General features: G+C 37.7%; 1 protein-coding gene across 4 annotated transcripts in view; it reads left to right on the forward strand.

The window, feature by feature from the left end:
• Positions 1-27,062, forward strand: part of CNOT6 (CCR4-NOT transcription complex, subunit 6) — a 50,986-nt gene that overhangs the window by 17,030 nt on the left and 6,894 nt on the right. Inside the window, exons 4-11 of one of the 4 annotated variants that reach the window (XM_014538573.1) lie at positions 5,356-5,460; positions 5,542-5,610; positions 7,081-7,238; positions 7,814-7,968; positions 8,550-8,704; positions 9,821-10,060; positions 15,000-15,206; positions 19,810-19,815. In XM_014538573.1, the coding sequence (XP_014394059.1) occupies positions 5,356-5,460; positions 5,542-5,610; positions 7,081-7,238; positions 7,814-7,968; positions 8,550-8,704; positions 9,821-10,060; positions 15,000-15,206; positions 19,810-19,814 (1,094 nt within the window). In that variant the 3' untranslated portion in view covers position 19,815. Of the gene's footprint in view, positions 1-5,355; positions 5,461-5,541; positions 5,611-7,080; positions 7,239-7,813; positions 7,969-8,549; positions 8,705-9,820; positions 10,061-14,999; positions 15,207-15,435; positions 15,566-17,104; positions 19,352-19,809; positions 19,816-27,062 lie in introns of those variants that run through there. The other 3 variants (XM_014538570.1, XM_014538571.1, XM_014538572.1) reach the window with 3 other exon arrangements.

Genomic DNA, 27,062 nt, shown 5'->3' on the forward strand with positions numbered 1-27,062 from the left:
TTCTTGCTGGCTGAATATCTGGTATGCTTGCTTGGATTTCATTTTCTACTAAGTGCACAGACTGCTTGTCTGCCGTCTCCCGGAGTCCCATGTGAGACTGGATCTGGTGGACCTGTTTGTGCGTTTGCTGGTACAGCGGTTCCATGTTGCCGGGTCCGGTTCCAGCTTCCTCCGAACCTGATTCTGCTTCTTGAGTGTGCCTTTTATGGGTGCGAGGAGTTGAAATCTGTAGTTTGTTGGGTTAAGCTGCAAAAGCGCAGGTGGTTCCTTTTGTGCCACTGGCACAGCTTGGGTGGGGATGTAAATTGAGTAGGGCGGGGTCTCAGGGCATCACCAGGGCAGAGCAAACAGCAATAGCATCTCCGTGACTCCTCGCCTCTCCTCGCGTCTCCGCGTCCCTGAGTGCTGGCGAGCAGCTCCGCGAGAAAGCCACTCTCGCTTTCCGACCCGCTGCAAGGCCGTCCCGCCTCTCCCCGTAGGGGTCTGGGATCTCAGAATCCCCCCCCACAGAAGCTCAGTGGATTCGAGAGTTTGTAACCCCTTTTGATTGAAAAAACCCGCGCATCCAGTTGCAACCCACCTGGCGCGCGACTCCGTACCTCTGTTCTTGGCACCTCTGCATATCCTACTCAGTCTCAGTGCTCTTCTTTCTGTCCTTCCAGTTGTAGAACTTCCACTGGGCCAGCTTTCCCATGGCTCTGAATGATAGCTGTTTGTCTTATAGTTGGTATTTTCAATGTTGTTATGGGAGGCAGCACGCACAGGTCTGTACCTTACGCCACCATCTTGGTTCTCCAGCTCAATGCATTTTAAAATTTCCCATGAGACTTTCTCTTTGATTCATGGCTTATTCAGAATTTCAAAGTGTTTGCAGATTCTCCTATTGTCTTTCAGTAATTGATTTTTAGTATGATTCTATTGTGGCTAAAGAATACATTCTGTATGATTTCGCTTCTTTTAAATTTGTCAAGGTTTGTTTTATGGCCCACAATATGATCTACCCTAGTGTTTGTCCCTTGGGCACTGGACAAGAATATGTATTTGTCTTTTATTGGGTAGAATGTTCTATAAATCTCTATTTGATCCTATATATTAACCTAGAGTCTATTAGATTGATGACACTGTGGACTTTTTTGTCTAGTTCTATCAATTGTTGAGAGAGGATTAGTGAAATCTCCGATTATAATTGTAGATTTTTCTATTGTCCTTTCAGTTCTATTAGTTTTTGCCTAATATTTTTCAGCTCTGCTGCTTGGTGACTACACTTCCAGAATTGCTATGTCTTCTTGGGGATTGACCTTTTAACATTACATAATGGCACTCTGGTCATTTTACTTCCTCTGAAATCCCTTTTATTTTATGTTAATGTAGCCACTTCTGCTTCTTTAATTAATATTTGTATGATTTATATCTTTTTCCATTCAACTCACTTATATTGTATTTGAAGTAAGTGTCTCATGGACAGTATCTACTTGGGTCATGTTTCCTGTGGATTACTTGAACATCTTTTTACATCTCCATTTTGTTTTGTATGTAGTGTGTTTGAGTTATCTATTTGTATATCTTTTTAGTGGTTGCTGTAGATCTTGTTTTAAATATATACCAGGGTCCCAGTGCACGAATTTGTGTACCTTGAAAGGAACTGTGTGCCACGAGGCTGCAGTGGGCACAGGGGTGGGTCTCGGCCCATCCTCCATGCCCCCGCCATGGCCCCCAGTCCCCTTTCTGCCAGCTGCCCCAATCGCTCCTTAGGAGCAGGGGGAGGTGGTGAAGCCCTCAGGGGCAATCAGGGCTGACAACCACAGCTCACACCTCCTGACGGTGCCAAGCGATCGGGACCAGCGCCGGCTACGGGTGCAAGCAGGGCCGGTGCCAGCAGTGGGTGTGAGAGGCAGCTGCTGGCCCAAATCGCCCTTCAGGACCAGGGGAGGTGGAGGGGCGCTGGAAGCAGGTTCGAGTACCAGGCGGGACCGCGGGGCATGGGAGCAAAGAATTTTCCATAACCACCAGAGTCTCGTCCCAGTGACAGCACCCGGCATCCCACCTTGGTCTGGTGGTCAGCACACGTCATAGTGACTGGTTGTTCAGTTGTTCCACCATTCGGTCTATTTGCATATTAGCCTTTTATTATATAGGACAAGTCATTATAGTCTGCTGGTATTATCATTTTACTAGTTTGAATTAAGTATAGAAACCTTAACTTTTTTTTATGAACTTCTAGTTTTACTCCTATTTATGATATAATTGTCTTACATGTTTTCTCTACATACATTTAGAAACAAATCAGTGTTATAAGAAACATTTTAACCACCAAAGATGATTTAGAAAATTTAAAATAAGGAAAGCTCCCCTGCCCCAATCCCTTCCTAATGTTTTAAGGTTCCATCTTTTATCATTTCCTTTCTATTTAGAGAATTTCCGTTAGTGGTTCTTTAGGGTGGATTTATTGGCAACAGGTTCTCTTAGTTTCTGAGAATGTCTTTATTCTTTTTCTTCATTCCAAAAGGATATTTTCACAGTATAGGATTCTAGATTGATAGTTCTTTTTTTTCTTTAGCACTTGAAAGATATTATGCCACTTTCTTCTGGGCACTGTAGTTTGTGACAATAAATCAGCTCTTATTCAAATTGTCTTCCCCCTCCAGGTAAGTGTCTTTTTTTCTCTATCTTCAAAAATTTTTATTTGTCCTTAGTTTAATTATCATGTGGTTTGGTATGGATTCCTTTAGTTTTTAGTGTATTTGAGGAGTTTTCAGCCATCATTTCCTTGAGTACTTTTCAGCTGTGTGCTCTTTGTTCTCTGCTTCCATGACTCTGAGGTTTTTATTTTATTTTTTATTTTAATATTTTCATTTCTTTTGTATGTGTTGTTTGTCAAAATTTTCTTTTTCTTTACTGACTATTTTTTCATTTATCTCAGGCATTTTTTTCATGCTTGCTGTGTTTTTATCAGATCGTTCTAATAACGATTGGAATCTTATATCTGTCTTTTTTCATTCAATTTGAAATCTTCCTGGTTCTTGGTATAATAAGTAATTTTTCATTTGAAACTGGACATATTCATAATATGTTTTGTTAATTTAAATGTTCTGGTTTTGCTGGCTTTCTCTAACACTGCACTGGCAGGGAAAGTTAGGGACACTATCTCCTTACTGCCAAAGGAGGTAGGAGTTCAGATTCCCCCTAGCCTCTATTGAGGGTCACATGCATGGAGATGGCAGTTTTGGCTTTCTGCATTGAGGTGACCTCATTACTGCTGGGCAATGATAAAAATCTTGCCTCTCCTTGGCCTCCTCTGACATTCCCAGAAGGGATGTGGAGAGCCGCCCCTTTACTGTGGGTTGAGCTGACACCACAGGATGGAGGAGGAAGTCTTACTACCCAGAGGGGATAAAAGTCCCAGCTACCTACTTGGGGCTCCTCTTTACTTTCTCACAAGTTTCTTTGGTGTCTAGCAGAAGCAGAGCTGTTATTATCCTAAGGTTTTGTCTTGTTAGGCTGTGCTTTCCTGGTCCTTTGGCTTTTGTTGGGATTTTTTTTTTTTTTTCTGCACACGATGGTGTTTCTGTGTTGCTGGCTTCCTCAGTTCCGCGTTTGGGATATATGGGGCAAAAATTAAGCCCATGGAGTTCACCACTAAATGTTTCTTAGATCCAGGTTCTCTACCGTTCTGCCTTCTCACCACATTTCAGAATCTTACGTTCGTTTATACATAAGACACAGGAATTTTATTTGTGCTTAACAGGAAGAATAGGGGAAAGTATGGCTACTTTCCAGAAGCAACTTCTGTTATTCACATCAAGAACATGTTTTAATTTCAGAATTGTGTTGTTCTTAACTTGACCCTGTGTACATGGGTGGGCAAAAGTAGGTTTACAGTTGTGAGTATGCAAAATAGTTTATTCTTGTATTATTTATTAATTTTTGTATTATAACTGTACACCTACTTTTGCCAACCCTTATATATAGGGTGTCCCCCAAAAATGTATACACACTTTGAATAACTATAAAGGCAGTGTTTATTAACATACATTTCATTTTCAAAATGTAATAGAATCTACAGACATTGTATATACATTTGGGGAGGGGGGGGGAGAACACCCTGTATTACTTTTCCAGACAATGAAGAGCAGATTAATTTGACATTTAAATGAATTCCAAAAAGCAAGCATTCATTGGGGGAAACACCATTTGGCTTCATCTGCATTTATTAGAGTCACATATAGATGCTGTGTGGGGGTGGTTTTTAAGAAAGATCTTAGAAGGGAGAATCACATAGTTATAAGTAGTCAGTAGTTGCCTCTAATATTTTGCACTAGAAAGTAGTAAAAAGATAACGTTATTCTTGGTGTAGTTATAATGAGCTGCTTACCTGGTACTGAGACGTTTTTAGTTGACTTCATTTTCTCAAGCTATCTTTAACAAGTGGTTACAGTAACTCTCAGGTTATGACTATACCTGTCTCAGAGGATTGTGACTAAAAATTTCAGAGCTTTGGTAGCTATCAAGGACTGTACACATATGATACTGCTGTAACTTGTCCTCCTGCAAAGACATACTCTACACTTATAGGAGCACATTTTTACTGTTATAATTCTTAGAATCCTAGAATATTAAAATTAAAGAGATCTTATATGTTAATTAATGTCAAAAATAATTTAGGAACTATAATAGGTGTAACTCAGCTGTTATGAAGGATACTCGACTATCTCAAGAGCAGGGCATTTCATCTTAAATAGTTTCAATGTTTACCAACCTCCTATGTGCATAAGAAGTCCCTCTGAGAGAATTGAGACTCTTGTACATTGAGACTCTTGCTTTTGTTTTCATTTGTGTCACTTAAGAAATAATTGTTGAATTTACGGATGGCTCACAGCCCTGGGTTTTTTCCCCTTCTTTAGTGACAATCTTAAACCAAGTCTGCCTTATCTTGTTACTTTATTCAGTAGAATTTTTTTTAAATCTAGGGGCCAGGCTACATATGGTTTTTAGGAAATTTCTTGTTATTATATTGGCTATTATTTTCCCTTGCCCAGTCCTTCTCCACACTCTTTCCCAATCCATTTTCACTTGCTTCAGATCATTATGAAAGTATTGATAAGGCAGGGCACAATGAGATATTTTCTACATTGGCATCATCCATTAATAATAAGTTTTGGATACCTCTGTAGAAGATGGTGTAAATAATTTCTACTCTTCACATAAAAAAAATAAATATTTTTTTCTGGTTTGGTATGTTACTACTAACTATATGCATTGTTATAGATGACCTGATAATTTAGGTATGTTTTTCCATTTTAAAATATTTTAGTACTTGATTTGGTTTTATTTTATCTATTTTAAAAATATTTCTAGGAAATCCACTTACCCTGGATATATTGAACCTCTATCAGGAACCAGATGGAACAAAAAGGCTACTTAACTACTTGCTTGATAATTTGGCAGGTACTGCAAAAAGAAGTAAGTGGTCATTTATTTAAACCATTTTTTTAGGAAGACATGTAAGAATATTGCTTAATTTTGTGTTTAATATTCTACTAGTTTCAACAGAACAACCACCTCCAAGATCTTGGATTATGTTACAAGAACCAGACAGAACAAGACCAACTGGTTGGTAGCCTTATTTTTTAACGCTTATTTTTATTTGATATTTATAAACCTAACAATATTGTTGGCGGGCTTTAGATTATAGGCAGTGTTACAGTAGAGTGCTTGTACTTAACCTGGTCTGGGAGTTAATAATAAAGATTTAATTCTTGCTCACCTGGCCCCTCTGTCACCCTATAAAAAGTGTGCTATACAGCAATGCTCCTCAGCCAGAGGTGGTTTTATTCCCCGGCGTCCACTTGGCAATTATCTGGAAGCATTTTTTAGTTGTCACACTGGGGAAGTGCTACTGGCATCTCAGAGATGCTACTAAGTATCCTGCAATGTACAGTCCCCCACAATGCAGAATTTATTCAGTGTCAGTAGTGCTACTGTTAAGAAACCCTACTGATAAAGTATTGATCAAATTTAGTTATAATGAATATACAAAAATCTTTTTATATTGGAAGTTTCTAAACCCTAGTATGTTCCAAATGTAATTGATACTTCAAAATTGAAAGACAGCCAAAACTTACTTGAGAGTGAAATTGAATTAATGAACTCTGATTTCCTTTTAACTTAAGTTGAATGAAAATAATTTGGGCTCAGCCAGTGTGCTCAGTGGTTGAGTGTCAGCCCATGAACTAAGAGGTTGCTGGTTTGATTGCCTGTCAGGGCACATGCCTGGGTTGCAGGCTTGATCCCCAGTGCGGGGTGTGCAGGAGGCAGCCAGTCGATGATGTCTCTCTCTCATCGATGTTTCTGTCTATCACTCTCCCTTCCTCTCTCTCCAAAATTCAATAAAAACATTTTTTAAAAATAAAATAATTTGGGAACTTGTAACAAGATTTGGTCTGTGATACCCCTTTCCTCTTTGTGGATTAATAATCATTGCTCTATAGAAGAAAACTAGACATGTCTATTAAGAAAAATAACTGTCGCCGAAACCGGTTTGGCTCAGTGGATAGAGCGTCGGCCTGGGGACTGAAGGGTCCCGGGTTCGATTCCGGTCAAGGGCATGTACCTGGGTTGTGGGCACATCCCCAGTGGGAGATGTGCAGGAGGCAGCTGATTGATGTTTCTCTCTCATCAATGTTTCTAACTCTCTATCTCTCTCCCTTCCTCTCTGTAAAAAACCAATAAAATATATTTAAAAAAAAAAAAGAAAGAAAGAAAAATAACTGTCAGATTTCCACATTCTACATTAACAGAAGGAGCACAAAAATGAGGGAGGAGCCCTGGTCTTAGAGGCTGAGAGCTCGAGATCTTAGTCTTACCTTAGGAACCTTTTGTTCATACCTCTGTGGCAAGTAGTGCATCATTTCATAGTTTGTTCATGTCTATGTCCTTCCTCATTATTTGACTGTATTTATATTCAACTTTATTGAATATATGGAATCAATAAAGTCAAACAGCATTTAAGTGAAGACTATTGAAAATAACTGTGCTTTATTTCTGCCACGTGTTGAATAAGTAAAGTTATCTTTCCTACAGCCTTGTTTTCTGTCATGTGCTATAATGTTCTTTGTGATAAATATGCGACCCGGCAGTTGTATGGCTACTGTCCATCATGGGCACTAAATTGGGATTACAGGAAAAAGGCCATTATTCAAGAAATCCTGAGCTGCAATGCTGATATCATAAGTCTTCAGGTAAGTCATCAGAAGTGTATTTGTTTAAATTGCACAAATGCCCCAGCATTGATAAAGCAAGGTGCAACCTGGGAATGCATTACACATTTTAAGTCATACCTTTAGCAATTCTTAAAATAGTGGCTTTTTCTGTTTTTAGTGAATCCTGGAAGAATTCACTGCCTGCTTTGTTCTGTAGCACTGTGCTGCCAAATTAAGCAAATGGGTTAAGCTGGGTTTTAAGCGTTTGCTATGACAGCTTAAATACTCACCTTTCCCTTCGTAATGCCCCTGCACACTATTTTTTAATTGGGTGGCAATGTTTCTGAAATTGTGGTATTGTCAAGGTATGATTTTGTTTTACCACCAGTGATAATAGATTAGCGCATAGTGGAAAGAGCATTAAATGTGGGTGCACAGTAACTTCAAGTTCTCAGTCCATCTCTCATAACATACATGACCCTGGGCGTCACTTTCTGCAAATCAGTCTTTTGAAGTGATTTTAAGCTCTCAAACTACATATATATGTATATGTAAAGTTACTGTATGTGACTAATTTTGTCTTATGAATAACTTTGCTGTTTACAATTTTTCAGGAGGTTGAAACAGAACAGTATTACAGTTTCTTTCTGGTAGAACTGAAAGAACGTGGCTATAATGGATTCTTTAGTCCTAAATCTAGAGCTAGGACAATGTCAGAACAAGAAAGAAAGCATGTTGATGGCTGTGCAATATTCTTCAAGACAGAAAAGTAAGTCATCGTATTTTAAAAAAAGAAAATTTTCTCTCTTTGCAGGGTGGGGACCAAGAGTATGGAAATTATTTGGCAAATGAGAGAATGAGGCATTCTATTATTACTTAAGAAAACAGTACTTTTTACTTTAGAGGGTTTTATTTTGAATCATTAGAAATAATCTTGTTTTGGAGACATGTTGAAAGTGCTGCTGTTTCTTCAGGTGTTTAGTAGGGTTTAACTCCAATTGTTCATTGAAACACCTTGCATTTAATATTCCCTGCAGGATTCTTAAACCCATAATTTGGAAAACAATATTTAAAAATTACAAGATGAAATATTCCAACACAAAACCTAAACAGAAGATGACTACATTATCCTAAGTTGTAAAGGTTAAAAATCAAGATGTTATCAGTAACAGACTGAGAACAACTTTAAACGGGTGTGGGAAGCTTGGTGTTAAATGTGAAGGATTTTCCATAATGTGATTCACATGCCATCATATCTAAGGAAGTTTGAAAAAAAACAGCATTTCCCACAAAGCTAACATCCTTATATTCCCAATTTTATGTGTGTTTGTGTGTTTGTTTTTGTTTTAGATTTACTTTGGTTCAGAAACACACTGTTGAATTTAATCAGCTAGCAATGGCAAATTCAGAAGGGTCTGAAGCTATGCTGAACAGAGTTATGACAAAAGATAACATTGGAGTTGCAGTACTACTAGAACTTCGAAAGGAATTGATTGAAAAGTCATGTGAGTGATCTCTTCACTTCCTATAAAATTGACCTCCAAAATTTAATAGGAAAAAAGAATTCGTTATGTAATAATAATAGTCTTGTTTAACACCTGAAGAAACTCAGTGAGAATTTAAATCATTTCTAAACTATCATATCTCGTTTTCTCTACCAAAAAGCTTAAGGTGAGAGAGCATTGCCAAGCAAAGTATTTCAAACCTTGAAATTCATAAAGCTCCCAAGAATTTTTCACATAGAAGAAAGGTTGAAGTAATAATTAGTTAAAATAACTACTCAGAGAGAACTCCATGCACTTCTGTAATTTCTTGGCAGAAGGATATTCTGTAAGCAAACTTCTCTTCCTGACCCACTTGTAATCATTATTTTAAAGGTCTCAAGTTTTGGAGAAATCAACCACTTATTTCAAGTTAAATAAGAGTGGCATTCATGCTGAGAACTGAAATTTCTGTCATAGGAACAGTTGGAACTGGGGTTATTTAACCTGAAGGATAGAAAGATGGAACTTAGTGACCATCATAAATACAGCTAAGGAAAAGAGTAGATTTAATTTTGTGAGGCTTGATTTAGTACATCTGAATTAAGACCAGAAGTTTCAAGGAGACACAACTATTTAAAAACCAAGCTGATCCAAATAAAATGGGCTGTTTTTGATCAAGTAATGAATACCCTAAGTTACAAGTACACAACCTGAGGTTTAAATGACTATTTCTAAGGTTTGTTGTAGGCTAGATTAAGTCATTATGTGAGAGAATATTAAGTCAGTTTTATTTTTTTTTTCTAAATATATTTTATTGATTTTTTTTTATTTTATTTTTTTTTTTATAGAGAGGAAGGGAGAGGGATAGAGAGTTAGAAACATCAATGAGAGAGAAACATCAATCAGCTGCCTCCTACTGGGAATGTGCCGGCAACCAAGGTACATGCCCTTGACCAGAATCGAACCTGGGACCTTTCAGTCTACAGGCCGACGCTCTATCCACTGAGCCAAACCGGTTAGGGCTATTAGGTCAGTTTTAGAGTCCTTTTTTATTCCTAAGACTCTGTGATATTCTTGCTTTTAGGCTCTATAAGAATATGTGAGTTGATAGAGGGGTTCTGTGTGTTTTCTTTTTAGCTAATACAGCGGGAAAGCCACATCTTGGAACAGAAAAACAACTTATTCTCGTGGCTAATGCTCATATGCATTGGGACCCTGAGTACTCTGATGTGAAGTTAGTTCAAACGATGATGTTTCTCTCAGAAGTGAAGAACATTATTGATGAAGCCTCACGAAGCCTCCACTCGAGTGCATTGGGAGAATTGGGAAATATTCCACTGGTGTTGTGTGCAGATCTTAATTCTTTGCCAGACTCTGGTAAGAAAAGAATGTTCGTCTATGTAGAATGCTTTTTGACTTCAATGTTTTTGTAACGTATTGTTTCTGATATTCCAAATTTAGTGAAAACAAATTCAGTTTGTAGTGGCAGCTGTGAATCAAGTTTAGAAATTTTTTTGGAGTAGGGGGACCATTTTGAAAATGAAATAGTATTATGAAACCTCAGGAGGAAGGACATTAATCATCTTTGAGAAACACATAGGTAATAACTTGGAATAACTCATTAAAGAACATGTCATTTTGTTTTATTATCCTCAGGATATACAGGTGTTGTTGGCAAAAGTGGGTTTACAGTTGTTTGTATGGAAAACAATACAATAATTAATAAGTAATACAAGAATAAGCTCTGTTTTGTGTACTCACAATTGTAAGCCTACTTTTGCCTACCCCTGTATATAATCCAGACTGAAAGGGTTTTAAGACAGCCTCTTTGGGATTCCAACATGTAATATGGTGCAGTTTAAATTTGACCATATATTACAGGATCTCAAATTTTGGTGGGCTTGATTAGAAAAATCCACTTCAGGTGGAAATTGAAATTCTTCATTTACATAGATCAGGCAAGTGATTTTAACAAAAAAGAATAGGGATTTTTATCACAAAGTAGAAGAATACAGAAAGCCATATTCTTGAAAACTTTTCCATAGATGGTACAGTGAATAAACCATCCTATATAATAAAAGACTAATATGCAAATAGACCAAACAACAGAACAACCCGTCGCTATGATGTGGACTGTCCACTAGGGGGCAGACGCTCAACGCTGTCTCCTGGTGGTTAGTGCGCTCCCACAGGGGGAGTGCTGCTCAGCCAGAAGCCAAGCCAGGCTTACAGCTGGCGAGCACAGCGGTGAGGAGCCTCTCTTGCCTCCATGGCAGCGCTAAAGATGTCCAACTGCCAGCTTAGGCCCGCTCCCACCGCTTAGGCGGACATCCCCCAAGGGGTCCCAAACTGCGAGAGGGTGCAGGCCGGGCTGAGGGACCCCACTCTCCCACCCCCAACTCACAAATTTCATGCACCGGGCCTCTAGTAACCCTTATAATATCAAATCTAACTACAGTCAAACCTCATTTCTTGAACATCTCCCCATCTCCACCAAATTGTTCACAGAAAAAATGTCTCCATTGTTGGGTTTTAGACCTGACAACCCTTTCATGCTGATACCTCAACATGACAAAAAGGAGAGAATGCTTTAAAACATAAAGGGGCCATCAAGAGTGCTAATGTTGCTAAGGGTGTGAAAGAAGCAATGATCACAGGCCATTGAAGAGATCGAAAACCTGTTGTTGATTTGGATAAACAAAAGCTGTCAGTTACAGCATTTTGCAGGCAGTGCTATATGAACAAGCAAAGATGCTTTATGCTGACCTATCAAAAGACACCCGTGGAACGAGTGCTGAAAGTGATTCCTTTAAGGCTAGTGGTGGGCGGTTTGATAAATTTAAGAAGTGTTTATAGATTAGACATGTACTTTATATAAGAAAGGTTAAAACAATCATTTGGGAGTCTGGAACAGATTCGTTCAATTTACATTATTTCTAATGGGAAAAAGTGATTCCATTTTCGAACAAATCACTTCTCGAACAGCCTTTTGGAACGAAGTAAGTTCGAGAACCAATGTGTTTCCTTTTTTTGTATTTCAACTCCTTGTATCTAAGATTCATAATTATTTAGTCTATCTCATCAAGCTATCTGGGGATTACTAGGACTGAAGCAGTTGAGGATTATCCCTTGGCAATTTCTCTAACATGCCTACCGCCCTGTTTAGCTACAAAGTATCCTAGGGGCAAAGAGAGACTTGCCAAATCATACAGATTTAAAAATCCATTTCAGTGTTAAAAAACAATATTTTTCCAATTGAAAAATGGGTAAAGGACCCGAATAGACACTTCTCCAAGAAGGATATACAAATGGCCAATAGACATATGAAAAAATGTTCAAGGTCACTAATCATCAGAAAGATGGAGATTAAAACTACAATGCAGCATCACCTCACACCTGCCAGAATGGCTCCCATCAAGAAATCAACAAACAGCAAGTGTTGGTGAGCATGTGGAGAAAAGGGAACCCAAGTACACTGCTCTTGGGAATGCAGACTGGTGCAGCCATTGTGGAAAATAGTCTGGAGTTCCTCAGAAAATTAAAAATGGAGCTGCCTTTTGACCCAGCCATCCCACTTCTAGGAATATATCCTAAGAAACCCAAAACACCAACCAGAAATATATGCACCCCTATGTTTATAGCAGTGTTCTTTATAATAGCCAAGATCTGGAAACAACCCAAGTTCCCATCAGTGGATGAATGGATAAAAAGCTGTGGTACATTTACACTATGGAATGCCATGTGGCTGTAAAAAACAAAAAGAAACTCATAACCATTGTGACAGCATGATTGAAACTGGAGAGTATTATGCTAAGTGAAATAAGCCAAATGCCATATGATCTCACTTATATGTGGAATCTAATGAACAAAATAAGCTGTTGAACAAAATAGGACCATAGGCATGGGTACATGGAAAAGACTGGCAGATCTCAAAGTAGAGGGTGGGGTGGGGACTGGAAGAAATTAACCTAAGAACATATATGCTTAGCCCATTGACACAGACAACAATGTGATGAAGGCTGATGGGAGGTGGGCAAAAAGGGGAGACAGACAAAGAGGGGGGAAACGGGGACACTTGTAATCATGTCAACAATTTAAAAAAAACAACAGTATTTTAATAGCAACCACGGGAAATCTCCAACCTTGCTAAATTTTTTAAAATATATTTTTTATCCCTAGCCAGTTTGGCTCAGTGGGTAGAGCGTCAGCTGGGACCCTAGGTTTGATTCCTGTCAAGGGCACATGCCCAGGTTGTGAGCGTGCAGGAGGCAGCTGATCAATGATTCTCATCATTGATGTTTCCCTCTCCCTTCCTCTCTGAAATCAATAAAAATATATTTAATAAATAAATAAGGCAACATGAATACTACCCTATTTCTTTTTAAAAATATATATATATTACTTTTTATTTCAGAGGAAGTGGGGGAGAGAGAGAGAAAGAGAAATATCAGTGATGAGAATCATTGATTAGCTGCCTCTTGGACGCCCCATACTGGGGATTGAGCCTGTAACCTGGGCATTTGCCCTGACCTGGAATCAAACCATGACCTCCTGGTTCATAGGTAGATAGATACTCAATCACTGAGCCACTCCAGCTGGGCCAACCTTGCTAATTAAATGGAAACTAAAATAAATGTTTGTTGAGCTCATCTTGTGCTTAGGAAATTGGGGGAATAGTGTTCAGGGATGGTGAACTTGCTTTGTAACTAACTGGTGGTATTCTCTTTCATAGTTGCCACTAGCCTATCTAATAATAGACAGAGATTGAAATTGACCGTACCTTCGCTACGCCTCCCATTGGCTAATTAGCGAGATATGCAAATTAACCAACAAAGATGGTGGTTAATTTGCATACGTAGGCGCGAAGCGGCAGAGCGAAGACTGACGGCGCCTCTGGCCGCCAGAGCCACGGAGAGGCTTGGAGGCGCCTTCGCTGCCGGGTGCCAGAGGAAAACCAGTGCCCGCAGCCAGGGGAAGGGAAGGCCTATTGCACAAATCTTTTTGTGCAACAGGCCTCTAGTATATAATAGGACAATGAATCCTAATCTTGGTATTTTATACCAAGTAAATAATTTAGCCTAAGTAGAAACCTACATAATAAGATGTTGATTATGGTGTTAATTCTTTTTAAAAAGTAGAAACGGGCTGAGTTTTTAAAAAAGGAAAGGAAAGGAAACTAGTTTTAATAAAAGTTATGCTCCAGTTCTGCCTGTTGTATTGTACAACCATTTAGAAAAGGTAGCCCTAGCCAGTTTGGCTCAGTGGATAGAGCGTCGGCCTGCAGACCAAAGGGCCCCAGGTTCAATTCCAGTCAAGGGCACATGCCTGGGTTGTGGGCTTGGTCCAAAATGCAGGAGGCAGCCAATCAGTGATTCCCTCTCATCATCGATGTTTCTTTCTCTCTCTTCCTCTCCCTTCCTCTGTGAGATTAATAAAAATATATTTAAAAAATAAATAAAAATAATGAAAAAGATAATTCAGTGTAGCTCAGTGGTTGAGTGTTGACCTATGAACCAGGAGGTCATGGTTCAATTCCTGGTCAAGACATATGCCCGGGTTGTGGGATTGATCCCCATTATGGGGCGGGCAGGAGGCAACAGATCAGTGATTCTCTCCCGTCATTGATGTTTCTTTCCCTCTCCCTTCCTCTCTGAAATGAATAAATATATATTTTTAAAGGTAGTTGAGACTACACATAGTTCATGTGAAACAGTAAAGTGAAGAATAAAATATTCGGTATACTATGATTAAAACCATGTACAAATGGATTTTTAAAAATATTTTTATTCATTTCAGAGAGGAATGGAGAGGGAGAGATAGAAACATCAATGAAAGAGAATCGTCCATCAGCTGCCTCCTTCAGGCCCCACACTGGGGACCTAGCCCACAACCCCGGGCATGTGCCCTAAGAATTGAACCGTGATCTCCTGGTTCATAGGTCGATGCTCAAGCACTGAGCCATGCCGTCTGGGCATGTACAAATGGATTTAGACAAGTTCTGGCAAATGTAAAAACCCAGTTTATTTTAATTTCATTTTTTTATGTGCATCAGACATGAAACGGCTCTGGCCACAGACATAGGCATCAAGCTAGGATGAACTAAGGACTATACATCTCCTTTGCCCCTGATTGATATAAGAGCAACGCCACCAATCAGGTGTCTCCTTGCCAGGGGTTAAATACCCATTTTAAAAAGTGGGAAGATTTTAGAAAGTATAATATAAAACTACTTACAATTGAATTATCTTTTTAGTTATGTTTTATATAGCATACGTTATACTTGACCTTGTAAAAAGTCCATTTATTTTCATTCTAGGTGTTGTAGAATATTTGAGCACTGGTGGAGTAGAAACAAATCATAAAGACTTTAAGGAACTGAGATATAACGAAAGTCTTACGAACTTTAGCTGTAATGGGAAAAATGGGACAACCAATGGAAGGATCACTCATGGTTTCAAGTTAAAGAGTGCCTATGAGAGTGGCCTGATGCCTTACACCAATTACACGTTTGATTTCAAGGTGAGTTTTGAAATTAGTAAACTTGTAAAAACTTTATTTTTAAAGGAGAGTCTTATTACTTTGTCAAGTCTTTAAAATGTGAATATTTGTTCAGTTTAGGCCATCTTGAGTAGGTTTACAGAAATATTCTAGAAAACTTAGAATTATTTCCCATGTAAGAAATCAGATGAAATAATAATAGTAAATCCTGAGTTAACTGTCTCATCCTTTGGGGTCAATTATGTTTCTTATAGACTCAATACAAAGCTGGATTTGCCATACCACAGGCCCTCAGATAACGTCATTTTTTTTCAACATCATTTCATTATAATGTTGATGAGATGCCATGGGAACGTAACTCTTGTATATATCAACTAGCCTCTGGTAAAATTAATTTCATTCTCTGTTGTTTCGCTTAAAGTTGCAGAACCTATCTGGTCATTAAGTAAGGACTTACTGTATCTAATTTGGTGTCAGTTGGGGTGAGGTGTTCCACCTCATGTTAATTAAACTGAAACCTACTCTTGAGTGCTAAAATGTGGTTTATTGTTGGCCATTTTCAAGTTGTTAAAATATATATATACACATGCCTTATAGTTGACAGCTTACAGTGTGGGGACTTTCCTTAGTGGGTCTCTTTATTTTTAGTATCAGCGGTTATTTAGGGTTTGTGTTCAGCTGTCCTTTTTAGCCTCCTTTTGCATTTCTGCTTTCTTGTATCCTAGTTTTCCACTTCTAACCTGATGGAACATGAATCGTTCAGGTTAGATTATTAGAGTGCAAATACTAGTGTTAACTGGTTCCTAATTTTGGTGGGGAGGGCTCTTTAGACTCTTTAAAAGAAACTGTTGAAAACCATGATAGTTTTTTATTTGACTTTGGGGGATCCCCAGTACTGTAGGTAATTATTATTTAGTCCTGGTAACAAATGAGTGTGTCGAGTTGAAGAGAGATTAGAGTAGACTCCGGGAAAACTGACATGTAAATGACAAAAACCATGGAGGGGGAAACAGGACTGTGGGAGCTTACCTGCCAAGGAAATCAGGCCTTTCTAGGAAAGAGTAGTGGCAGGTGAGCTTCAGAGAGATGCTGGTGGGGGGTGCTTCCCTGAGTGGTGAGGTAGTAAACGCCAACTTGGAGATTCTTAGTTCAGAAGCTTGATTGAAGAAGTGTGGGTAATAACTCAAAGGTGGGCGAGATTAGGGATTTTTTTTTCATCGTTCGTGCTAGTGATGTAGAGATAGGAAGGAGACCTTTGAATATATTTAAATACTTTTGGCCAAGAACATGTAGAGGAGCAAGTGAAAAGCCAAGAGGTGCTTAGCTGTGTACCTGGTGCTGCAGGACGTGCAGGGCGGGACAGCCTGGTCTCAGCCACATGAGTAAGTATGTAGTAGGGCACACATCAGCAGGGGAAGAGAAGCGGAGGTGGTGGGAGGTACTAGTGAGCTATGAAGATCTTTGGAAAGTGATTGAGGTCCACACTTGAAGGTTGAGAAGGATTAACCAGATGACAAGTAGAAGAAAGCGTTCGGGCAAGGAGTGCAGCATGTGTGAAAGCTGTGGGGCTGGAAAGAGACTGGCACGTGCAAAGAATGTTTATCCCCCTCCCCCCCTCAAAAAAAAAGAGCTAGTCTGGCAAAGGGGTAGTGAGGAAAGAGAAGCAGAAGCCATATCACAAAAGATGCTTTATGTCTTATTAAAAATTCTGAAAGGATCCAGATAGGAAAATGAATGGTTGCCATGCTAAACAGTCTTCATTCTGCAAGGTTTGACATTTAGGGGACCGTTTGGCTCAGGTGGTACTGTCTCTTCCCACATGCTAATGAAGTTTTTATAAAACATGCCTGAAAGGGTATGTCTTGAGATCTTTCGGTATTTCAGTGTTATCTTATGTTTTTTTATTTCCTTCTGATTTTTCAGGGTATAATTGACTACATCTTCTATTCTAAGCCTCAGCTGAACACATTAGGCATTCTGGGACCTCTGGACCACCATTGGCTAGTTGAGAATAATATCAGCGGCTGCCCACACCCACTCATCCCCTCCGACCACTTCTCACTTTTTGCACAACTGGAGCTCTTACTGCCTTTCCTGCCCCAAGTTAACGGCATTCACCTTCCTGGCAGGAGGTAGTCAAGTACCTTCAGAAGACGACCTCAATGTCACTTGTAAACTTATAAGAAAATCTGAATATCGGGGAGTGAGATATGGCCATTAGGGATTTTTTTTTCTTAATGATGATTTGAGTTTTCAATCTGATTATTTGATAAGGATATAGTGTGAAAGCCAGGTGCTAGCAACAGACAAATTCTGAGCCCAATATGCTTTATACACTGTTGGACAGGGATTGGTGTGTTTGCACCTATCTTTTAATTTGTTACCAGTAATTTTCCTGTTTCTTCTGTCCAATATAATATTTTCATGCCTTGAAATAGGAAAATGTTTGAACAGCATATTCTCTTTGCACAGAAATCAGTAGTACTACTTTTTTGAGGCCAGTAATAACATCCAGAGAACATTCTTCCATACTTGACTCCCTTCTTTTTCAGACATATTTGTAAAATACAGAATTTGAATTTAGCCTTTATGATTGTATATGATCCACAGAAGACCTGATTTATGAAATTTTTTACTAAAAAAATCAGATTTGGAAATGATTGTATTGTAAATTAAGGCTGAATTTTTGTTTTTGTGTGTGTTTTTTACACCGGTTTCATGTGTTATAAAGGCCAGCTTGTAAAAGAAGCTGCAACAGACTTTCTCTGCAGAGGAGTTGCGCTGTTAGGATTTTCTTGGCTGTTTTGTGCTACTTTGTAATTAAATGGAGAACCTTACTCTTTAAACCTATTTAATGCTTAGGACATTTTTTTCATGAATTCTGGGTTTTTACAAAAACTATCTACCAGGACAGATACGCTAAGCAGTGGTGATCTGTAGGCATTTATGGACTGAATGTAATGATATATGTACATTCTGATATTTTTAAATCTTTAACTTTTTTTAAGTTAAAAAATTACAGCTGCTTGGGTACAGCTTTTTAACTCCCTTTTGAGACGCCTCCCGTCTATCTCCACTGTGCCTGCCTCAGTTGTTCTCACCAAACACTGCCCGTGCATGCAGAGAAAATCTGTGCATCTTCTTTTATAGTTTTAAATACTGTTGAACATTTGTGAGGGTTTTATGGACATGCTTTTGTATGAGCTGTGACTTTTTCCCATTGTAAAGCATTGAATATCACATTTTGGACAAAGGGTGAATCCCTGGGTCTTCGCTCACCAGACCCAAGCACTGCTTCTTGGTGTCATTGCACAGTGCTGTCACCCAGGATACTACTATCATGTGAAGTCTTTTTGTTTTCCATGTATTCCTTAGTCTCCATGTTTTTCTTTTAAAAAATCATTCCTTTTTTTTTTTTTAAGTAATTTTCCATTTATGAAACAGTATAAATGAGATGTATTTTCAAAACTGGTCCTTAAGACAATTCTTCAGATCATTTTTGAAGTGACTAAGCTATTTTAATATGTCAACCAAGGTAAAAGTTATATTGTACCGAGTATTTGCCCATAGTGCCGTTAGTAGATAAGAGATTAAAGCCAGCTTTAACTTTGCAAAGTTAACTCATATGTATTCTGGTCTCATTCATTTATTATCATCTCAAAACTAAAATTAATTCAGAGGGAACTTGGTCCAACTGCTTTTGTTTCAACTGCAGGCAAGGGAGGAAAAGAACACCATGTGAGCAGTAGGGTGAAAAATTGTTCGATGATAACAATTTTTACACAGAGAATGAGTCATTTTGGATGATGGCTTAAAATTTTATGAAAAAATGTTCAACACATAAATGTGCTTATTCTGTTTTTAAGAGAAAATAAAATTTACACACTGCTTAAATAAATTTTTTTTTCTTTTAAAAAAATTCTCCAAAAGCTGTTGGTTGATCTTGAATTTTTGTCTGGGACCTAGTTTCTTCTTTGAGGTTTTTTAAAGATTTTGTTGTGATGGATTTTTTTATTTTTATTTTTTGTTTAAGTTGTGCTGACACCAAACATTCAGTTTATAATCAATACATTGAAAAGTTGGTATTATTGATGTAGAACCAATGCATAACTTTTTATGGGGGTTTTGTTTTATTTTTTTGTAAAGTGTGAATAAAGGTGTGTTTACTCATTTTTCCTAAACACTGTGTTGGTAATGTGCATCATGACAATTTCCAGAGAAGGCGATCTGGAGCTGGTTGGACTGATGAAACAAAGGAAACTTCTTTTCCTCTGACCTGCATTATGTAATAACAGGTCCAGAGAGCTTTATGGAAGCGGGAGGGGAGTGGCACTTACTCATTTTGTATTTGTTAATGGAGGATGTATTCTTTTCATAGATGCTGGAACTAGAGTGCACTTGTTAGAAGCTAAAGGTTTGAGCTTTACAGAAAATGTCTTCATCTGTATTTGTTATTGTTATAATATATTTGAATTGGGGGGGGCAGGATAGTATTAACATTGTTGATACAGTGGCCTGTTATGTCTTGAAAATATTTGTCCTTGCCTCTTCTAGGCATACTGCATTCTGTGGGGTCCGTTTGAACAGCTTCTCCACCTTATTGAGATAGTGATGAATTGATCCAAGAGTGTAGATTTACAACTATAACCTTCAAAAGAAAAAGAAATATTTTGAATCTGTAGGGAATCAGCAGTCACACCAAAATAGACTGTGATACTTTTGTTAAGCAAGGTTTTGTGTTTTAAATATTTCTGTGTCCTGAATAATTTTCAGTCTATACTCTCTAAAATGCAATAAAAACTAGTATGTTTTCACAGTATAGATTTTTTTTTCCAGAAATTCTGTAACAAATACATTTAATGTGGTGTTGCCATAATGTAATTTCATTGTTGCTGGAAAAATTCATGTTATGAATGTTTTACAGAAAACTTGGACTATGTTTTCTGTTTTAATGGTCAGAAAGTTGGAGGCATTCAATTCCTTGTTGTAAATCTCCTGAAGTACAGTTAACCATATTAGTGGTAATTATTTATGCTTTGAGAATTTAAATTATGTTCATTAAAATTAATTTATGGCATAATTTAAACTAAAGTTGTAGATATGAAATGTTGATTGCAACTTTAATCACCCTAGAAGATAGTCAAGGAACATCTCCCAAGAAATGTGTTTTTATTTTTACCTGATTTAATGACAGCCAGGAAAGCTTATTTGAGTTAGCACTTTGAAACCTAAGGACGTTATTAATAGGGTGGAATGCACTTCTAAATGTTGAAATTAAAATTTCAAAGCTCTTCCAATATGCAGGTTTTCAATAATAAATCCCAGTTTTAGTATTCCACTTTTTACTATTTGACGTCGTAGGATTTGTTTCCATGGTGATTTCTAAGGTTTTGGGGTCATGACATAGAAGAACAAAGCCAATCTGGGCAAAAGAATGGCAGCAGCTTGTTCTTTAATGAACCAGCCTGAGTGCGCAGAGCAGACGCTGCGGATCATCAAAGAACACGTTCAGCAAGCGCTTCTCTCCCACTCAGAACAGGTTTTCAGGATGTTCACTTTGCTCTGCTCTTTGGTTACATACGTTTTAATAATTGGTATGTTGAAGTAGTATCTAAAATAGAGTGTCTAGTTTTTATTCACAGTACATTCTATTGTGTGATGCACTGGGCTAACTTTGGTTTATTTACCATTCATGTAACAGAACCCAGCACATATCTGCACTAAGCTCAAAGAATGTTTGCCTAGGCAGCTCTTTGATAAGGGTAATGGGAAACAATATGTACCTATGGACCAGAGGTAACAAGGGCTTTTACTGTTCTTTTCAGTGGAACCTTCTTGGTCAAATTGTAACTAGCTAGTATTATATTTATATACAGGGTCTCTTTTCTTTACCGATGTATTTTCCTACTTATAGCCGACCAATAAATTCAATATTTGTTTCAAATATTTTAAAAGTGTAATTTGTATAGCTGTAGTACTGAGGTTTGAGAAAATAAATGTTAATCAGCAGACCACTTATTTAAAACTCTGAGTAATCTGGGACAGGGTTATAACTCACCCTTTGAAAGGGAAGAGTGATTGGGGGACAGACCATGATTCTGTAGAAATGGTATAAACTTAAGGATTTCTTTAATGGCTGTATTATTCTGTTAAAACTCATATCTTTGCCAAAGTTCAGTTTTAGGCAACTAACGATCCTTTGCATTGAGGATTGTTGTTGTTACCATATACCTCATAATGACTTCGTATGTCTTCCATCTTTTGGAAGGAGATTGACATATTTTGAATAAATATTTTTAAATATAGCCGCAAACGTTGTGTTGGTGGGGTTGTACTAATTCATTAAATGTTTTACTTGTTACATGTATGTTTTGTTGTATATAAATTTTTAAAATGTGTGACTTCCCAAGTCTTCAGGACATTAACTACATTTGCTTTTTAGAAACTACTTCTATAACAAATAAACGTACATTTTTATGTAGATATTGGAAAAATCATTTAAAATCAGGAAACAATTTAGATAAAAATAATGTTTTGCTGAGATGTCCAGTTTTTAAAGGAGGCGTTTTCTACCAATACTTTAATATATAATTTTACTTCTATCTATAACAGAAGTCATATTCCTTCTTATAACTGTAAAAATGTGTAAAAAAGTTAATGACGTATGTTCATATTTATAAATTCTAGTTAATGTTCTTTAGAGGAACAAGTACATGAGGAAACATGACCTGGAATACATTTAAATAAAGTTTTCAGGTTTTAGGTAATGATGTTATATATACTGAGAATTTCCTTGTAGTATTTAGATACTCAAATCTAAATTAATTTTAAAAATAAGCTTTCACAAATACTGTAAAGACAATTTTAGTATAAGGTTATATATTAGGAGAATCTTAAAGATAGTTTTTACTAGAATTTTACAAGAATGTTAAGAATATTTCTGGAAGTTCATTTCCTCTAAATAATAAAATATAAAATGTGCTACGTAGATCATTCCCCAAACGAGTCTAACAAACTAGTCTAAAGCTAGGAATTGGGAAAACTGCTGAATTACAAAGTGTCTTGAAAACCAGTTTCTACAGTTTCCTTAGCAACATTAGCATGTTTAATCAAATGAGTAAGATGTCAGTTTACTCGTTTTCTTTGAACTGCAAACTTCGAGACACTCTAATCTACTTGAAAGCATATTAAATTATTTTGAGCCTGTCAGGGGAAACTTTGCTCTCTATACCAGTGTGACTGGAGGTGGCCTCGAGCTCTTAATGTCCAAACTTCAGCCTTCCTAGCGTGTGAGTCGGAGCTACGGGTCCTGAGGCGCTGACTTAGCACCGCTGCTTCATTAGGTAACGGTTTCTCACGGCCAGCCCTGCCGCCCTGCTGGTTTCAGTGTTCCCCCTTCATGCCAATCCTGCTAGTGCTGTTTGTTTCCAAAGTTGATGTGATTCTTCAGACCTGGTCCGTGAACTGATGGTGTGACCAAAGCCAGTTAAGAGAAATCTACAAAATACTGGACTTATTTTCTGTTTATTATTCACACTGAGGCAGATGGCTATATCTCAGGCAGCAGTGCAGGTGAGGGGTATAGGAAATGTGTGCAGCTGGGAATGGAGTGGATTTCTGGTGGGGAGTGCAGTAGAGTGGCTGGGACACAGCAAGTGGTGCCTTTTGAACCTTGAACCATATACTGAGGTTGGAACTTCATCCTGTAGGTGGTGGTAAAGAGCCATGCAGGGTTTTAAATGCAAGTCACACTACCAGGTTTGTATTTTAGAAAGGTCACTAACAGCACTATGGAAGATGGAGTAAAAGAATAAGACTATTTAACTGGTTTCTGACATGCTTCAGTTGACAGAAGATAAACTGAGGACCGCTTACAGGGCAGTAAGCTGAAATGTTTAGGAAATCCTATATAATAAAAGGCTAATATGCAAATAGACTAAACGGCGGAACGACCAGTTGCTATGATGTGCACTGGCCACCAGGGGGCAGACGCTCAATGCAGGAGTTGCCCCCTGGTGGACAGTGTGCTCCCACAGGGGGAGCACCACTTGGCCAGAAACCTGGCTCACAGCTGGCGCACGCAGCGGTGGTGGCGGGAGACTTTCCCGCCTTCGCAGCAGCACTAAGGATGCCTGAGTGACGGCACCTAAGCCATCAGTTGGACATCCCCCAAGGGCTTCCCCCCCACACACACACCCTCCAGTGCATGAATTTTGTGCACCGGGCCTCTAGTAGAATCAATAAGAACCTTTATTCCTGCCTCATTCATTGTGTGAGAAAAGACGAGTGAGTTTTGTTCGGTCACTCATTGTCTCCATTAGGCAGACCCTGACTCAACATCTCTCATGTCTTTACCAGCAAGACTTTAATTTTTCCTTAACTGAGCTGACTAAAACATTTGATCAAAGAATTTTTTTTCTCGGGTTACATTTATTTCCCATTATTTTTCATTCCAATTTTAGTCTGCGAAGGAGATCCAGTATGCCACTACTAAACGGTTGAATAAATCCAGAAAATAAAAGATAACGTTTGATGCCAATATAATTGTTCTAGCTTGTTTTTCTTCTAGACTCTCATATTCTTGATAATGGTTTCAGTGTAAAAAGACTGCATTAGAGGGTACTTTAATAAAGCAACACACAAAAATGAAAAAGACCCAAGAATTATAAAAGCAGGAAGTTTCCTTCATGTAACAGATGAGACTGTGGTGTTCAATATGGTAACTTTTGCCACAGATGGATTTTGAGTACTTGAAATACAGCTAGCATGACGGGAGCTTGTTTTTCTGTTAAATGAAACATTGTTTTGATAGGACCGTATTTCCCTTTATCTGTTGCATTCTGTCAAATACGGAATGAGTGTATTATTTACTAGTATATTATGCATAAACATCACCAGTTGATGTCAAATAATTGATTACATTCTAACAATGTTTTACTTATCAAAGTAACATTATAATCTGTTAGATGAATATTGTATGCAAATAGCATGAGTTAACTGTGCCTGTATAAGATAAGTATGTACAAATTATAAATTAAATGTCATTTCTGATACAGAACTGAGCCAATACAACTGGAAAAGTCTGGAAGGAATATTACAAATTCCATGATGAAAGACACGGGCAGTTTGTGGCACCAGGACAAAAGAAAAAAGTGAATATTTTCTCAAAAAAGAATAGACGAAATTAATTACCTGAAATGTCCAACAAAGTTTTTAAACAATTTATAACAGGCTATGAGCTTGTATATTTGGCTTGTATTTCCGCACAGAAAAAACTAATGGGCATGCTTTTTTAAAGTATTATGGAAGTTTCGGAAAATTATGAGGAAAAGTCTAAAAATATTTAACAAAAGTGAGATTTTTTTCTGGTAAGCCTACAGTTACCTATAGAGTACAAGACCTAATACTACTAAAGATCAATGGACTCAATTTTGAAAAATTGAAAGTACTTGTTATCTTTAGGTGAGTTCTGTGATATAAAAGACACTGTCCAGTTAGTACTTTGTGTACGCCTGCTGTATCTTAAAGGACTTCCAATTTTACAAAGAAATGTGAATTCTGACCCTGAAATGATCTAAAAACTTAGGATGGGTATTTTTCATCTTTCACATCTGCCAAAGAATTTCTGCTGAATATGGAAAAGAGAGTTTCAGTACAGATAGTGCTTTAGCTATTGGGTTAAAAGACTGGATTTACTGGAATTTTCAAAGGAGCCTAGATTTCCCTTGCTTACTTTTGTTTTGTGTTAGTTAACTCTATGGTGCTTATTGAAAATAGCTGCACTCGGTTTTCTGGAATATACTCTTAGGACAGTGTTGTTAAAATTGTTCAGTAAAAGCAAGGGAGCCCTAACTGGTTTGGCTCAGTGGATAGAGCGTCGGCCTGCGGACTGAAGGGTCCCAGGTTCGATTCCAGTCAAGGGCATGTGCCTTGGTTGCTGGCACATCCCCAGTAGGGGGTGTGCAGAAGGCAGCTGATCTATGTTTATCTCTCATCGATGTTTTGAACTCTCTATCCCTCTCCCTTCCTCTCTGTAAAAAATCAATAAAATATTTTTTTTTTAAAAAAGCCAGGGAAATCTGGATTGGATAAAAAGTAAAATGGAGAGATACTTTTTACATTGGTGCGTACAGGATACTTTAATAACTTTTACAACACAGAGGTGGTATGAGGGGGACAGGATAATGTAATCGCTGCTCTGGTCGCTACTTAAGGTCAAGATTGACCTTTGCCAAGGAAGTTACAGGTGAAGGACTTGGCTACCACTTGCTTTTAATTAAGGAATTTTTATATTCAGACCATTCTATGTGGTTACTTTCAGTTGCTGAGTTTGTAAGGCCTGCCATGTAGGCCTCCTCTGAGTTCCATAGGTTTAGTAAGTGGCCACTTCTTCGTCCACAATTCCAATTTAAGATTATCTTGCAACAAAAGGAATACTTGCCAAATATTCAGTAATTAAAGGCAAACTTGTCAGTGTGATAACATTTTCTCACTGATGTGTCACTGCATAAGACAGTGTCACCTTCACATATACAATAATTTATTTTGAAACTTCATTGTACAAATCATGAATGCTAATTTTTGCACATTTTCTAACATTCACAAATTTTAATTTACCAGCATTTTGTGAATTGGTTGCAAAGTTTACAAGAAAATTTTGAAGAACACTTGATATTGATAAATTTAGAGTTGCTTTTCAAATTACGCAAATACCCCCTTTGAATTTGATGTTTATACAGAGTTGACAGAATTAGTATTGGGATAGAAAACTTTTTAACTTGGAGAGAAATTGATAAGTTTTTGTTACAAAGATCTAAAAAAGAAAAAAGTTTACTTGATATGGATCAAAAAATAATGATTTTTGAGGATTTAATTCTGTTATGGGAAACAAGTATATATGGAACAATTTGGGTATATGAATCTACTTTTTCTGTTATATTTTATAAAATTGAGTATGAAAATCATTAAAGAAATGTTACACTAGGAGATATTTATGCAAAAAATAGTACTAAAGGTGAATAGAGAAAAAAGACACGACATGTTGAAAAGTAAAATGGCAGACGTAAGTCCAGTCATAGTAAATGTGATGAGATTAACAACCTAATAAAAAGAGACCAGATGGGATCAAAGGCAGTCCATCTATATGCTGTCTACGGGAGCTGGGTTTCACATTCATAGATACAAATAGGTTGAAAGTAAAAGGATGGAAGGGGGTTTCAAGCAAACATCAAGTTTGAGGGACTATACTAATAGACAAAATAGACTTGAAAACAAAAAGTTACTAGAAACAAGGGGACATTTTTAAATTATGAGCAACACTAAGTGATAAGCAACCCCAAACTACATGAAGTAGAAACTGACCGAATGGAGAGACAAATAGACAATTCATCAATAATTGGACATTTCAATACCCCCCTCAATGGATAGGATAGCAAGGCAGAAGATTAAGGAAATGGGTTTGAACAACACTCTAAACCGGCGAGACCTTACAGACGTGTAGAAAACACTACCTTCACAGCAGAGTGCACATTCTCAAGTGTAGATGGAACGTGCTCCAGTAGATTATAGGCTGTACCAGTGTAAAAGCCTCCATAGGTTTAAAAGAATTGAAATTGTGCAAAGTATATTCTCCAATTATAAGGAGGTAAAAATAGAAGGGAGGTTGGAAATATGTGAAAATTATACCACACACTTCTAGATAACCAGTGGGTCAAAGAAAAAAATTCAAAAGAAATTAGAAAATACTTTGAAATAAATGAAGACACAACATATCAAAAGTTATGAGATGCCGTGAAAGCAGTGCTTAAAAGGAAGCTTATAGCTATAAATACATTTTTAAAAAATAGCTCATCCTGGCCATGTACCCAGTGATTGGAGTGTC

The sequence above is a fragment of the Myotis brandtii genome, unplaced genomic scaffold (assembly GCF_000412655.1).
Source record: "Myotis brandtii unplaced genomic scaffold, ASM41265v1 scaffold193, whole genome shotgun sequence".
NCBI classification, from domain to species: Eukaryota; Metazoa; Chordata; class Mammalia; order Chiroptera; family Vespertilionidae; genus Myotis; species Myotis brandtii.